The 16,764-nt window shown below is 38.2% G+C and overlaps 3 protein-coding genes across 3 annotated transcripts; 1 reads left to right on the plus strand and 2 right to left on the minus strand.

The window, feature by feature from the left end:
* Positions 1 to 2,932: 2,932 nt before the first annotated feature.
* LOC101296304 (two-component response regulator-like APRR7-like) lies at positions 2,933 to 8,514 on the minus strand. Its single transcript, XM_004302785.1, has 10 exons — positions 8,384 to 8,514; positions 7,511 to 8,071; positions 6,499 to 6,660; positions 6,260 to 6,393; positions 5,816 to 5,986; positions 5,114 to 5,282; positions 4,867 to 4,992; positions 4,542 to 4,767; positions 3,636 to 4,431; positions 2,933 to 3,297 (listed from the first exon to the last, which is right to left on the minus strand). The coding sequence occupies exons 2-10, from the start codon at positions 7,815 to 7,817 to the stop codon at positions 3,190 to 3,192; spliced, it is 2,199 nt and encodes a 732-aa protein (XP_004302833.1). The 5' UTR covers positions 7,818 to 8,071; positions 8,384 to 8,514; the 3' UTR covers positions 2,933 to 3,189.
* Positions 8,515 to 11,138: 2,624 nt separating this feature from the next.
* Positions 11,139 to 13,403, minus strand: LOC101296586 (probable adenylate kinase 1, chloroplastic-like). The gene is made up of 4 exons (XM_004302786.1): positions 13,031 to 13,403; positions 12,799 to 12,939; positions 12,368 to 12,640; positions 11,139 to 12,232 (listed from the first exon to the last, which is right to left on the minus strand). The coding sequence occupies exons 1-4, from the start codon at positions 13,352 to 13,354 to the stop codon at positions 12,089 to 12,091; spliced, it is 882 nt and encodes a 293-aa protein (XP_004302834.1). The 5' UTR covers positions 13,355 to 13,403; the 3' UTR covers positions 11,139 to 12,088.
* Positions 13,404 to 13,574: 171 nt separating this feature from the next.
* Positions 13,575 to 16,275, plus strand: LOC101296879 (thioredoxin-like protein AAED1, chloroplastic-like). Its single transcript, XM_004302787.1, has 9 exons — positions 13,575 to 13,803; positions 13,914 to 14,058; positions 14,245 to 14,290; positions 14,955 to 15,014; positions 15,190 to 15,226; positions 15,313 to 15,392; positions 15,494 to 15,585; positions 15,677 to 15,737; positions 15,974 to 16,275. Exons 1-9 carry the CDS (start codon positions 13,602 to 13,604, stop codon positions 16,034 to 16,036), a joined length of 786 nt encoding a protein of 261 aa, XP_004302835.1. The 5' UTR covers positions 13,575 to 13,601; the 3' UTR covers positions 16,037 to 16,275.
* The last annotated feature ends 489 nt before the right edge of the window (positions 16,276 to 16,764 follow it).

Raw genomic sequence — 16,764 nt, forward strand, 5'->3', positions numbered from 1 at the left:
ATGTCACGAGTCACAAAGTCATGTGTAGAACTGTAGATATTTCTCACCTAACAGATCACAAATTAATTACTTGTTCTTACTTAACTAAGTTAAGAAAACTTCAACTACAACAACTAGTATTTTACGAGTCGAACTCATTATTATTAAGGTCACTAGACCAAATAACATTTTTTGTTCTACACCAATTAAAAGAAAATCAATTTAATTTAAAATTACACCATGATACATGTGTTTAAGTATTGAGCTACATGCTCCGGTGCTAATTGGGTACAATTACTAACATATGAGATGGGGATCAGTTTATGTTCTTGACCAATGCATAATATTATATATGCATGTACGTCGCTGAACCGTGATCTGTTGGTTAACTAGCTAAATTGACATTCAAGATGTCATGAGTTATAATCTAGCTCATATACAAATTTGCTTTCCACCCTTATCCCTACCCACCTAGATATTATATATGCATGTACGTCGCTGAACCGTGATCTGTTGGTTAACTAGCTAAATTGACATTCAAGATGTCATGAGTTATAATCTAGCTCATATACAAATTTGCTCCCCACCCTCATCCCTACCCACCTAGATATATGACATGTGTCCATTTTCTTTATCTCATCTAACCATGGTTAACAATACAAATCTAGAATTATTTATTTAATTTAAATTTGTGAGGTTGGGCATGTAGGGTTTTAAGGTTTAGGGTTTTTTAGAGTTTAGGGATGAGGTTTGTGTTTGGGTTTAGGATTTAGGGTATAGGGTTTAAGGGTTTTGATTTAGGTTTTGGGGTTTTAAGGTTTTATTTAACTATGTTTAGTCATGATTAAAAATAATCCCTGAACCCTAAACACCTAAATGCCCAACCTCATAAATTTATTAAAATAAATTAATTATAGAGTGATATTGTTAACCATAGTTAGATGAATTAAAGAAAATAAACACGTGTCAAACATCTAGATGAGTGATGATGAAAGTGGGCCGGAGAATTAAGATGGGAGCAAATTTATATCACCTCATTTAGATCATTGTGAAATTTTTCCCATATGAAATGGCAAGGTAGGTTAAACATATAAAAGACTAAACGTTGGCATGGTGTTTAGGTTAACGTTTCACCTCATTTAGATCATTGTGAAATTTTTCCCATATGATAATAACAAATGACCTTCATAAGAATTCAGAGGCACCACTCAGAAGTTTATATTACCTCATTGGCAAGTCAAAGAAAACATATATGTTAGGTGAGATCTCTGCAGTTGGTTAACAATGACTACACTTCAATAGTTCGATCTAAGAATGAACCTAGGATGCTTACCTTAGCTTCGCTATTGTGCCGCACACACACACTACTGCCACGCACTATATAGAACAAATCATAACAATTCAAGTTTTCATTGCGCCACTTATGAACATGTACCCACTTCTTCCACCACCATTAAGATTTTCATCAACCAAACTATGAAAACCCAGAAAGAAAAAATCGATCGTGAGTGATGCTGATCAAAGACAGCTACCCATCACAGAGACTATATTGCAGAAGATATCAATGAAATGGTTACAACGTACGGCAGGTTTTATATAGATGTGCAATAATGAAATGGTCACAGCTGCAGTAAAGGTGAAACTCATTACGATCAGCTGGGAGAGTTTGTTCCCTCCATATTTATATAAACGAGTTGTTGCTAACTAAATATCTCGTTGTTATGTAGAATATTACGTACCATCTACCCTAGTGTAGCATGTATTGTTATTCAGAGAAGTGCAATCAAGTTCCCTCGAAGATTTTTCTTTGATAAATGGAAAAAATAAATCAACAGAAAACACCGAGAATACAAAATTTTATTCTACGAATTAAGAGCCAGAACCATCACTTTTAAGCTAAGAACATAATTTACAAAAACAAACAAAATTTGTATCTCGGACCTAGCCAGGAGTGTTGCAAACATGTTTTTGGATTTAGCTATAAGATTAATCATATGTAATAAGGCTAATCTTGACTAGCCAGGTAGAAGTCTTGGCAGTTTTGCACCGTAGAGTGTACGTCAACAAGGTTTTTGCTGCATAAAATCTCGGACCGTGACAGTGAACAGGAATGTTCACGTTACTGAGAATAATTAAACAAAACTAATCAGATACTTAAGGACAATTATAATAAGACCAACGTACGGGGAGTTCAGAAATTCATATTGTTATTACAATACTGAGTGGAGAAGCATGAGAGTCTTTGGTCTTGCTGCTCGAGTCTGTTCAACTTTGTGTGCAACTTCATCCTCTTCTTGTCTAGCTTTGTTTCTTTAGCTGCCTCTGTTTGGTTTTGCTACTTTGTTTCTTTCTGGGTGTTGGCTTCCCCAAGAACTTGATTTGGCGGGAAATGTGTCTATAACTATAAATATATAGTTGATTTGGTGATCTGAAAGATGCTTTTTTTAGTACTGTACCAAGGAGTTGTCCCTGTAAATCTCTGATCTCTCTCCTGGTGGATTATAATGTGGCTCAGAAAAGGGCAAAGCAAATCACAAAAGCTTCAAGACATTCTTCAATACAAGGAAGAAAAGAACAAGGAAAAATAGAAACGAATGGATTCTCTCTTCTTTACAACTAGCTAGATTGTCATTTTCCCCCGAAACCCACATTTGGATGCTCTCACTTTGCAATTCATATACGGGAAGGGTCTACCATACATTGATATATATCATGAAATTGACCAACTCTCTACAATAATACCCAGATTCCCCATATGGTTTAGAAGATCCAAGCATGATCTCCCCTGTTTTAGCTTATAACACTTTTTTCTGAATCTCTGTGGTTGATGGCACTAGCTAAAATCAAAAGTAGTCCGGCTCTTAAGGCCTGTATGACAATTCTTCCTGCTCAGTCATTACTGACTAGTTATCAGACTTTCTCTATTGAGTGAACACCAGGAAACCATCAACTTCGATAGGATCTTGTATCCCAGTACAAGTTTATGAAATTCACATCAAACGGATTGAAGTATACTGTGATCGCATAGAGTTTACAGTCTCTATGTCAAAAACAAGCAATTTAAATCCACAACCGTAGCAAATACACTTTAAGGTGTCTGTTAAGAGTTCTACACCTCCAATTCTCTACCTGAATATTTACGAAGTACTCAGTACTCACTCACAAGAGTTAAAAGAAATGTAGATATATTGATCGTATTTCCAAGCAATGTCAGCTGTCTGTTGTCCTGCTAGTGTTCTCGCTCACAGTCTGCCGGACAAACTGACCCCGAACACGAGGTCGCTGTTCTGCTAGTTTTTTTCTGCTCTGGTATCGAACCTGCAAAACCAAATCAAGAAAAATGTCTTCAATTCATTCTGATTGCTTCCTTTTATTTATTCATATTGATTAATGGCATTGAGAAAGCAATTCATGAAAATGATGCCAGTGAGGAGGCATTTACCCGATTGAACTCTGTACATTTCATATATATCTTGCACATACAGAAGAAAAGAGAGTAATTTCATCTCACCAACATTTTCATGGATGGACGCACCAAATAGATAAGGTAGATGTGTAGAAGTCAAAAAAAAATATAAGAAAGGAGTGCAACATCCATATAATAATTGAACCACTTGGACCTAGAACTGAGGTTGAAACAAGTGAATATCAGTTACCTTTTTCCGGAAGCATCTCTCGTTTCTTTTCTGACGGAACTTGGTCAAGGCAGCTTCTCTCCGAGAAAATTTGTTTTCATCTACTCTATTTCCACTCTGGTTTCCGCTACCGTCACCACTCCCACTTTTTCCAGCAACTCCATTATCACTTTCCATGTTCGTACCTCCAATATTGCTTCCATTTTGCCCATTGCTCCCATGGTTACTGCCAGAAGCACTTCTATTGACACTGTAATTTCCAGGATTACCTTTAACAGGCCCACTCCTAACATTTGATGATCCGCAATGTGGAGCTGCTGCAGCCAATTTCTTTAAAGACAAATCACTATGGTCATGAAGCTGCTGCTTTTGCATTGTTTGGGCAACTGGGTGATGGACCTGATGGTGATCATAATCCTGATGGAGGTTTTGAGTTTGAAATTGTGGTGTCTGGGCACATCTTGATTGAGCCGGTACTGTTGCATTGTTAGCATTATCTATTAAAACTGGCTGTGTAGCATTCATAGGGTCTTTTTTCACAGGATGAAAAGCAGATGATGGATGCAAGCGTTGAACTGTGGATGCAGCTGCTGACTTGCTTATAACAAGAGACTCAGGAGGATTATTATTAGTTGTGGAGCCCATATCAATGTTATTACTGCCTCCATTTGAGCATTGATTGGGAGGATTGTAACTTGAGTGAGATGGGATATCATTAAACAGATCCTTGTTTGTACTTTCTCCAATATCATCCGGCGGAGAATTGCTTCCAACATGTCCGGAAGGAGCCTTGTTAGCATTTGAAGCTGAGTTATACCTGCAGAGGCAATAACATACTAAGGGAAACCTAATAGAAAGCTCAAGTGAAAGTACAAAACTATTACTTCTATTCGTCAACAGTAAATACTAATATCTAGATCCATATACCTTGAAAACGCTGAAGAGTCCAAACGCCTCAAGACATTGCGGTCATCTTGTACTGTTGTCTCAGTGCCTTTAACTCCTCTAAGTCTTTTCAAACTGAGCTCCAGGGATGGTAGTTCATCAGTATCGTTGTTAGGTGTATTGCTAATGTCCGAGACCTTATTATGTCCGTCAGAAGCTTCAAATTTTGTTCTATCCAACTGGGGATCAGAGGAATTGGTGACACCACCTGTTATAGTAGCACCATCATACTTTAGCTTGCCGGAAGGACTCTCACAATTGAGGTTCAGCTTCGCCTTATTTATCTGCTCATCATATTTACTGGTACCTATCTTGAGCAGATTTTTCTTCCTTGGGCCTGCTAGTTTGGTTGGTAACTCAGTAGCATGCTCACTCTGTACATCTCTCTTGCTACTTATGCCAATCTCCAAATCTTCACCCATTGCAAAGTTGTCTGAAAATTGAAAATCACAGCCTAGTCAACATCAAAATAAAACCACGATACACATGTGCAATTACACATGCACACACATCATTATTGGAAAATTTCAAAAAGGTTTAAATAATGGGAATACCATGTTCTTCCTTCTGTTGCTGGCACTCCCTCGCTGCAGTAGCAGTGACCAACTGGTTACCAAATGTTTCAGCATTGGAGTGAACTACTTGGGCACAAGTACTATCAGGATGCCATGAAAACACCTGTCGTGGACTGTCAACTTCTACAGCTTGTTTCGTCCAAGAACTCTGCAAAATTACAGACAGCAATCAATACATTGTGTGAATCTCTAAGTCCAGATTTTATATGAGCTTCACTTGTTACTTACAGGAGATGAACATTTTATTGCTGTAAAAGAATGTCTACAAGTTTCATATTTCCTTTCCGTTTTCTTTTATAGCAACTACTTCGTTACTACAGGTGTAAGTGGTTGATTGCCCAGACTTGGATCAATAAATGCATACAGCTGACGCTTTATAACTTGACAGTTGACATTACCTCTGCACAGCTATATAATGAGATTTGGCAACAGCAAAGGAAAAGAAGAAAAAAAGAAAAAAGAAAAAAAAAAAAAACTACAAGATGGTTGGTGTCTGGCTAAAGTATTTATTCATTCTAATGGGCTTACTGCAAAGTCTAAACTACAAAACTTTTAGTTCTGCTACTACAGACTGTGGCTGGGTGGGGTGCGCTTACGTATGTAACTGCCTTCTACAAACTAATGTTAAGTTTCAGTATTAGGACAGTAACATCTAAGATCTTGCTATAATAACTACTATACCTGGGTACCACTTCCGTTGTCACTTCCATCTCCTGCATTCAGACCCATACTCCCATCATCTTCCTCATCATTGCTTCCACTATTGTTGTTGTCACACTTGTCAACACTATTTGATCTTCCAGACTTCTGAGTCTGTGTGCCACTTTCGCTTCCAGTTCCACTACCACTAGACTGAAAAATTAGATACCAGTCATACAACACATCCGGAAAAAAAAAAAAAAAACTAGAAACAGCATAATGCAAAAGCTCCTCAATGACATTTGTGCTGCCCAGCATCAATCTCAAGACAAAACAATACTAATGCACCCAGCCATGTTAGATGCAAACTACTTTTCATATATCAATCTAGGGATCCAAGAAACAGGAAAAAGGTAAATCTTCTCAGTCCTATACACAAGCTATTTGCAAGAAAGAAAAGTCTAACATCAGGTAGTAATAACTCACACTATGGCATCTCCTCCAAACATGTTGCCAGAGGTTCTTAAGCTCATTCTTCCGTATGGGCTTCACCAAGAAGTCAACAGCACCCTTTGACAAACACTTAAAGACCACACCCATTGAATCTTGAGATGACATCACTGCACACAAATCAAAAGGTGTTATACATGTCTCTACTTGCTCAGCTGTCATAGCAGAGCATCTAACCCATACAACTATTATTGGGAGGTGGCGAAATCACTTACTAATCACAGGAACATTCTTTCGGGACTTATGGCTCATAATTTTGGATAAGAGACCAATGCCTGATACACAAGGCATAACAACCTCAGTTAAGATTAGATCAACATGATTGGTCAAATCTTCAAGAACCTTCCAGGCTTGTATTCCGTTTGCTGCTTCAATAACTGAAAATAAGAAGATTCATCTTATACTATCAAGGACCAATCATGGAATTAAAAAGAAAATAATACAAAAAAAAAGAAGCAAGGCTGTAACAAGTCAAGTGGAGTGTAAGCCTGAGAGTTACTTCTGGTTTGCAACACATACTTTAAAAGTTCAGGTGTGGAGGATTTGATTTGGTAATGTGAATATAGTCTTCATTCCATAAGTAGGCCATCAAGCATCTATGTATACACACACGTATACATATGTATTATGTATATCCGTGTGTAAGCCTGAGAGTTACTTCTGGTTTGCAACACATCCTTAAGTTGAGGTGCAGAGGATTTAATTTGGTAATGTGAATGGTCTTCATTCCATAATTAGGACATCAAGCTTCTATGTACACACACACACGCATATACACGTGTATCATGTATATTCGTGTCTATTGTGTCTGTGTATCATATGCTTCTATTGAAAAGAAAGACTACACTCAGTGCACAGGCAGTCTACGGAAAACAGGATATCAAGCTTCCATTAAGGTTGCCATCCTCTTTTACTTATCTCTCAGTATTTAGTTCCTCAATTTACATATCAGGCACAAAAATTTAATAAAATATATAGAATCATGTGAAGTATAAATGCGTCACATCTGTGCTTTTCGGCAAACAATAATCTGATGATAGGGTCAAGATCAGTAATTAAGAGAAAGAAAAATCAAATTCATGTAAATACATTTGTAAAACAACAAAAATTTGACTAGTCACTCAACTTCTATATGCTGATAACGCATCCCCTCACTAGTCTTTAAGAATACAGTGCCTGGACAAGGGCATGTGTACATATAAGTAATCCAGAAGCCAGGTCACTAACCTTCATAACTGCAATTGCGAAGAAGTGCAGCAACAACATGGCGAGTACAATCATCATATTCCACCAGCAAAACCTTCAGAGATCGCAGATGCAGAAACCTCTCCCAGCAAACAGCTGACCCCTGAGGCTGTTGCATAACAAACTGGGGTTGAACAACCCCTCCATTGCTAACTTTCACATCCTCAGCTCTCCCACTACTTTTCAACTCATCTCCCTTAACCAACCCCTGTTCCTCCTCCTTAACCCCCTTATTCCCATCCCATGAACGGCGATTCAGCTCCACCAGCTGTTTTCCCTCATCATTCATCAGAACACTCCCTATGAATCAGACACAAGACTAATAATAAAGACCGCCCAAGTTCAGAGCAAATAAAAATTCTCTTGAATCGGGAAAAAGAATAGCGCATAGCGTCGTCTATCAAACCTCTACAACTACAAACCCCTCTAAAACCTAATCACATATTATTCACCGATCACAAACTAATGCCACCAGTAGCTGAATATATAGAACTGATGTTAGCTAGCTAAAAACGGCTTGAAACCCAACAAATTGCTCACACCCTGCAACACCATAGCATTATATCAGCATATTCTCCTCCATAAACCATTAACATCAACTCTCTCAAACCAAATACTACCAGCATGAACAAAAATTCAAACCCTAAGTGAATATTAAAAGCTCAATCCACAGGTAATCAATACTAACAATCAGCTCTATATTAAACTCAACATCAATTATCATTTCTTCAACAAATAACAATTATCACACCAATAAAAATGAACTTCCAATTATCCGAAGCGAAGTGAATAATTAAATTTCCAGATAAACACAATCAGAATAAAAAATCAAACAGAAAACATGGAAGAAATCACCTGCAAAGCTTCATTAACCGCCATAACTGAGCTAGATCCAAACCCATATTACAAACCAAACCATTGCACTAATGAAAACTAATACCCCGCAAAACAACAATTTTCAAAATAACCTAAATCCGATCGTCGTTAAAAAAAATCTAAATCCAGATATTTTTACAGAGTTTATTTTTTTTTTTTTTGAGGGTTTCAAGTTTGGGGGAGACAGAGCTTTACTGAAGAGAAAGATAATCGCCGATCCATTCGTCGAGGGAAAGAAGGGGAAATGAGAAAAAGATATTGGGTACGAGACAAGTGTAGCTGACGTGGAGAAATCCACGGTGCAGATGTGGGGAGGTGGGGACGGGTTGGGGAGTGGGAGGAGATATTTCCAGCTTGGCGGAAAATGGGGCCGAGGGTGGCTGACGTGGAGGAAATCAAAAGCAGGGCTGGCTTGGCGTCTCAGAGATCTAGGGGGATCTGGTTTGGACACGTGCCGGTGAGTGGGGACGAGGGGAAGTGCAGGTGTCGGTTTCGAGGACCTACTATTTGCTTTTGTTTATGGTCTACAGTTTGGTTGGTACGGGTTTAAATGACGGTGGGGGCGGGTTTTGGTTAAGTAGTAATTGGAATTAGATTTGCCAACCAGCAAACCTGAAGTCTCGATTACTATTTTTTGTGATGTATCTTTTGTTATGATTGAGGTTTGATTAAATGACATTCGCTACTTGATATCATTCTTGCGAGCCAAATGGTTTTGTTTCAAGTTTGAAGAAACATTTTTATCGTTTGATTTTTTGTTTTTTGTTTTTTCTTTCAGTCAGAAGCTTTTTATATCCAAAACTATGAAGCTAACTATTTTATTTTGCGAACAAAAAAATGAGAAAGTGACTTGTTACGCACATGACCCAATGAGGTGTTGGTCTAGTACATATTAGGTTGTAAATATTGCGAACGTTATAAGGAGTCTGACAGTCTGCTGGAAATAAGAGGCACTTGGTTTGAACCTCGTCTTGTAAAAACCGCCTTTAGGGAAGAAGAGTCCGTCGTTGAGTGACATTTTACGTTTTGTATATCTAAATTGCTCCCTACCTCGGTGAGCAGTGAGCTCACCCGACCACTATTTTAAACAACAAAAATAGAACGCATACATGAGTTTTACCTGCTCCCACAATTTTTAATTCTCCAATAATTGGAATAAAATATTCTTCATTTCTCCAATTGTGGGGCCATGATGATGTATGCTTTTGACAAAAACACAACCAATACAAATGGACTTTTTCTGGAATGGAATGTCCATCATACCTTTAATAGAATATTATTTCCAAAACTCATATATTCCTTTTTGGTTGCTGGGCCTGCACTAAAATCCTATCCACAAGGAAGATGCTAAGGGGATGTATTGTATATGGAATTAGTGAAAGTTTTAAAAAAGTTTATGGAATTTGAAAGTCTAGGTGTATTCAATACTGACTTTTAAAAATCTATCAAAGTCTGGGTGTATTCAACTAGATTTTAAAAAATCATTATAAATTTCACCAAAGTTCAGAGGTATTCAATTAAGACTTTTTAAAATGAATAGAAGTTCAGATATATTCCAAATATCATTCATACTTATGGAATTAATAACTCGTGGATAATTGTGGACTTTGTAGTGTAAATTACACACACCAAACTCCAATATTTTTCCATCCACTAGAGCAAAGATTTAGAAAAGTCTACGATAGACTTTCTCTTTACATGTGAATAGGTTGATCCTACAATACATCATTTTTTTTTCTTTTTTATAATATTTTGTGCTATCAATGTTCTATTCTACCTATTCTTTTCAATGTTTTTTGAATGTTAATATTTTGTTGTATTTCAATTGTAATGCTTGGAACCCTCGATAACCTAAATGTTATATACTAACTCTTGATATTAGAACCACATGATCATATATTATTATATTAGCGTACATGAATTAAACTGTGAACATCTAATGTCTCACTTTAGAATATGTGTCTTTGGTTAACGTACAAGTATGCATATTGTTAAGTTAATATAGTTTTTTTTGTTACTTATGTTTATGTATTTCAATCAAATATTACAACGGTATGCATCGAAATTAAATAGATGAGCACTAAACTTATAATCGGTGTCATTATGTGTTTGTCATTGCATCTTATTTTTTTTTCCTTTTATGTAACTCTGTAAGTATTAAGAAATCTACATAAGTCATTCATATGAAATCTGTAGATTTCAGAAATCAGTTAAAGTCTGTGATTAAAAATCGATGGTTTTAAGAAATCAGTGAAAGTCTATGAACTTTTCAAAGAGTCTATAGACTTTTCAAAAAGTCAATTGATTAAAATAAGTCTATATGAATCCAAATACAATACACCCCCTAAAAGATGAAAAGGGAAAAGTAACATGTACGTGGACCAAATAAAACTGTGGTCTGAGAGCCAGCAGCTTTGCTCATGCGCTCATATTCTTCAGGAGCTCCTTTTCCTGCGATTCTATGTATATATGCTCCATACATTCCAGATATGCTATTGGTTTTGTAGGAATATGCATTCTTTGAGAATTCAGATCTGAGAGTGTTTAAAATTGACCATCATCCACCTTTGAATCCATCATTATTGAACTTTCGGAGAAAACTGCATCCCTGTGTTTATTGACAAGCTTTTATTGGCTTTTTATCTACACCCATCTTCAAGGTATGTAGGAGGGCGGACAGAGGTAAGGGAAGCTGGAAAAGTAGATATGTAAAATCGGAAAACTGGAAGTAAGGCTATGATGTCGTCCATCATGTCTAGGTCATAGTTCACATCTATCTGGTATACTTGAAGAAATGCATAGCTATATCAATGTGATTAATTATAGGGAGGAAGCCTGAAGAACATTTTGGAGTGAAGGAGAACAAATAATCTAAACAAAAATACAGGAGTGAGACGCTTGTAATGAAAAGCTGTCAAACATGTGGCATAAGTCATAACTACGTAAAGGAAAGAAAACCCAGAACGGCAAAAGGGCACAAAGAATTAAACACAAATCTTCTGAACAGAGATATCAAACTATTTTCAGGTTTCAGATATCCTTAATAGAGACAACACCAAACCCTTTCAACTACATACTTCAGTCACACACATACTTACCTTATACTCTATGCACAATACAGTCGCAATAATTTCAAGTACAACATTGCAAAAATGAAACAAATTTGAACAGTAAAATGTGCTGCACATTCTATCTTGCACCACTGAAACTTATGCAGTCAAGAGCTGGTATTGTGCCACAAATTAATATCTGCAGCTGTTAACTTCCTGATTGGCAATACTAAAGCCAACCAGCTCGGCCAGCTGCAAGGAACTCGGGTAAAGAATAGAATACCGAATAAACCTATATATCCAACACATCTAATCACTGGATAAAACTTTATATCCAATAATACGGAAGAAAAGTTTTATTGAGGGGCAATTGATGCCCACAAGATGCAATTTGATATGTTGATCAACTATAAGTCTATAAGTTACAAAAATTCAGTGTAATCATCCAGCCTTCATCAGTGAGGCTTATTGCTGCCACAAAATTGTTAGTAAATAAATTGTCCCTCACCATACAAATACTCATGGAAATTCTCCAATAATTTTATCTATGAGAAAACTGACCAATAACCAAAACCCCAACGCACACCTCATGCGTAGGAATGACATAATCACCTTTATATGAGAAGTATTATAATCAGGCTGCAGCAGATTGCTGTTCCTTGTAGTCATCAAGATCAAGAACTTCTAGCAACTTTGGCCAAGACTCTGGAATCCCTCCAGGCAAATCAAACTCCAACAATTTCCCCCTACGACGATAGAATTCTTCCACAGGCCGACTCTGCAAGAACATCAGAGGACAAACCATCACTAATCAAAACGGAACTTCATAGAAAAATAATCGATTCCAAAACTAATACAAGCTGAGCTTCTCTTGTACAAATGTTGCTCATATGCTGGGGAAAATGAGATATACCTTCTCATTGTAAATATCAATCCGATGCTTGATCACCTCTTCAGTATCATCTGCCCGAGTAACAAGCTTCGACATACAATGCTGAGGGGGCAGAAGCGGAGCCATGCTAATTGCAGGACAACCGTTCGAGCCCTTGACATTAATTGAAGCCACATTAAAATTTCCACCACACTGACCACAAGTTCGTCTACCTAGGCATTTCTCAAGCAATACATCTTCCCGGAGCTTCAAATTTAGCACCAAGTCAATATCTGTCACCCCCTCCAAAATTTCCTATATCACATAACATACAAACAATCACTCCGACACTTCATTTTCAACATTTTCCCCCTAAATTATAACTTCCAACATATACAAAAATTAGCTATTTACCACCTTCCATCTCAAGTTTTATCACATTATACAATTCAGATCTAGCTTAAGAAACTCACCGCTTGTCTAATGGTTCGTGGAAAACCATCAAGAATAAAACCTAGCTCGCCTTTAGCTTCTCCAGCCTCCAATCTCTTGGACAACAAATTTATTATAATCTCATCGGAAACCAGCTTCCCCTGATTCACAATCTCCGATAACTGCAGCACACAAAGAGATCAGGATCAGACTCTAGCAAATACTAAATCATCAGATCTCATTAGAAAAATGAGAAATCAAAAGAAGCCGGACCTGTTGAGAGAGAGGACCGGAAGCAACGAGTTCCTCGCGGACGAGATCTCCGGTGGCGATGTGAGGCACGCCAAGGAGATTAGATAACCGACTAGCGTACGTGCCTTTCCCGACTCCCGGCGAGCCCAGGAAGACCCACTGTACGCTCCGGTTCTTGGAATCGTTGACCAAGCGACTGGGCTTGGGCCCCAGGTGAGGGTTGTACGACGACGCGGCGTGAGAACTGGGCTCGGAGGCCACGCCTGAATACAAGCACCGGCTGAGATATGAGATAGGGGAGCGCGATGCGAACGAGGGCTTAGCAAGGCGGGTTAAAGCCGCCATTGGAAGAAGGTTACGGTTTGCTGAGAGAGTTCGTTAGAGACTGAAGCGTAGTTGATGACGAGCGCTCGTTATAATTTATACCAGCGAGAACCCTAACGTCGGTTTTTTTTCTAGGGGATGAAACGGCATGTCGCTGGGAGTCTTGGTAAGCAGAATGCGCCACGTGTCGGATCTTTTTCCGCTAATAAAGCAACGGTTATGACCTCGCCGTTGTGACTTCACTGCTTCTTTCTTTCTCTGAGAAACGATGGCGGTTGCTCTCTCTTCTGCTACTCTCTTCCCCAGTAGACTCGGAGTTCAAAGGACTTCCACCGATCAGAATTCGACACGTGTGACCTCCAGCCCATCTCCGAACGCAATCGTGTTCAATTTGAATAGGTGCAGCAGAGGAGTCAGTTTCTCACGGAGGCGAAGCGGCGTCGTAGCGTCTGCGGCGTCGGGCTCACCAGGCAAGCTTTAATTTTTCTTTTTTTTTTTAATTAGGAACTATTTTGCTTGGTATATTTTGAGTTATTACAATGGAGAATAAACAGAGGGATGAAATTGTGAATGTGAACAGGAATTGAGTCTTCCTCTTCGAATGCTGAAGATACAGCAAGTTTGTTAGACACGGTGAAAGTTTTTGATCTGAATGGTAATGGAATTCCTATTTCGGATTTGTGGAAGGATAGGACAGCTGTGATCGCATTTGCGCGCCATTTCGGGTAATACTAATTTCTAATACCAACTGAACTATGATTCTGTTAAAACTCAAAGTGACCTAGTTAAGGGTTTATGATTGAGAGTTTAGAAATTAGAAGGCTTGAGACGACCTAGCTTTTGCTATAATTATGCCATGAATGACAATGCATTGTTGGGATACTCTTTAATTTGTTGTTGTTTACTTTCAGATGTGTCTTTTGCCGCAAACGGGCTGACTATCTTGCCTCAAAGAAGGTACCTTATTGCTGATTACATAGAATCTGATATGTAATACGCCTGCCACAGCTACACAGTATTCATTCTTTTAGTTTCTGTTTTTTCTTAATTTGACTAGGGCCTGTTATGTATGTTTCCACTTAAACTCTGTCCATGTGTAGTTATCTGTTACTTTCTCAACACACACTACGGAATTGAGGATAGTTAATACAAGGGTATGGGCTCTCTAGCTTGCTAACATAGGGATATTGTTTAACAGAGTTCTAAGTCTTTTTGTGCTTGACGTCTCATTGGTAAACAACGTCAAGTCATAAACCTATCTTCGCTGCTGCCCCTTGCCATTAGTAAAATTTTCTTGTATATACCACATGTGGGAGCATGGTATAATGATTAAGAATTTTTTAGTTTGGTCCCTCAAGTTGGTCATACTACTGTGCTTTTGCTTATGTTGAGTACTGGAGCCTGTCAATTATGTTTCCACATTAATTCTGTCCTATTATTCTTCTTAGTTAGATGAGATTTTTCAGATTCAACAAGGCACGGAATTGAGTTAATAGTTATTCCAAGGTCACTGGTTGTCTAGCTTGCCTCCCGTGGGAGATTGTCTGGTGCATACTTGTTTTGATTACATACTTTTATGGTAAGATAGTTCTAAGTTCTAACACATGTCATATGTTGACAGGATATAATGGATAAATCTGGCGTGGCTCTTGTTTTGATTGGACCTGGTAGCATTAATCAGGTTTTCTGAGAATGATACGATTACCATTCTTGTACTTCTGGTTTGAATAGCTTTGTGCTTTAATTTTATCAATGGTTGTTGGTCTAGACTCTGCCAACTATTCCATATTCTGATCTGATATCTTTTGTAAGTGCAATAATTTTTTATTATAACTATAAGCAGTAATTTGGTGCAGGCAAAATCATTTTCTGAGCAAACCAGATTCAAAGGAGGTAATAAGAGCTCTTACCAGCTGTACGGTTTAAATTTCTCCTCCCTCTTAGGTACCACAGTCTCAAACTATCTATTTTGTTTTCAGAAGTTTATGCAGATCCCAGTCACTCATCGTATGAAGCATTGAGATTTGTTTCTGGTGTCACAACCACATTCACTCCCAAAGTATGTAGTAAACGTACATTTTGTTTCAATATTCTGGAGATCTGAGGATTTCCCAACAGCAAATAGGGGTTCTCATCTTAGTTGCTTCCACCACATTATAGGCAGGTCTCAAGATAATACAGTTGTACATGGAGGGTTATAGACAAGACTGGAAACTTTCCTTTGAACAGGACACTGTGAGCAGAGGCGGCTGGTATATATTTTGCAAGTTGTCAAGTTGTTACCAATGTTAGTAGTAATCAGGACCAATTTTACTGTGGTAAAGTAAAATTGTCTGTTGGCAGGCAGCAGGGTGGAATTATAGTTGCAGGTCCTGGTAAAAGTAACATTTTGTACATTCACAAGGTACAAGGTCTCTTATCCTCAATAGCCTTGTCATTTGCATGGTCCATCTCATCAAAACAGGACAATAATTTTTGTTAGGGAAAGATTATAGATAATGGTTTTTAGAGCATATAGTCATACAGAATGCCTTCCATTTGTACACGTAGAGACAATTTATAAGATTTTGGTCTTTGCATTTAGACATGATCTTAATGACTTATGGCTAATTTATGATCTTCTGCTATTCTTCTTCGTAGGACAAAGAAGCCGGGGATGATCCAGATATCAATGATATTCTCAATGCATGTTGTGGGGCGTAGGTTCTGTGTATCTCTACTAAACTTTGGGGTATAAGTTGTGTATCTCTATAGTTACGCATATGTCAACTTGTGAGCTATAAGTTCTTTGTAGTCCGAGTCTGACATTTGCTGGTCTTTTGGTCACCTGGAGAACATAGGAGAATCCCATCATACGGAGCTCATCCAATTTGATATGGTACACGTTTCGGTGACATTGTAATATATATAGATTTCAGTACATGGCTATAAGAAGAAAGAAAAAAGAAGGAAAAATTTCAGTTTACTATCCTAAATTTTAGGTCTAAAATCAGTCTGATACCTCATCTTTTTTTTTAAATCAGTTTCATACCTAAATTTTCAAAATGACATCAATCTCGACCAAAATGACTAAAATAGCCCTGGTTAATCTTTTTACTCTCTCTCTCTCTCTTCTTACCATTTAAAAAAAATGTTAACTGTGTTTTCTTTTTTCAAAAAAATAAGAAAGGGTGGTGGAGGTTCTGTGAACCCGGAAGGGGTGGTGGCTGGACGGCTGGTCCCGGGAGGAAGAGAGGTTTGGCCTCGGGAGAGAGAGGCACCGAGACCCGAAAGGGTGTCCCCGGGAGAGGGGTGCCGGGCGGTTGAGTGCGAAGGCAAGTCCCAAGAGGGAGGTGCCGGGTACTCGTGGCGGTGACCCGAGGAGGAGGGCGCAGGGTTTAGGTTCCGGGATCCCGGGATAGGGATGTGTGACCTTTTTTTTTTTTTTTTTT

The sequence above is a fragment of the Fragaria vesca genome, linkage group LG6 (genome assembly GCF_000184155.1).
Source record: "Fragaria vesca subsp. vesca linkage group LG6, FraVesHawaii_1.0, whole genome shotgun sequence".
In the NCBI taxonomy this organism is placed as follows: domain Eukaryota; kingdom Viridiplantae; phylum Streptophyta; class Magnoliopsida; order Rosales; family Rosaceae; genus Fragaria; species Fragaria vesca.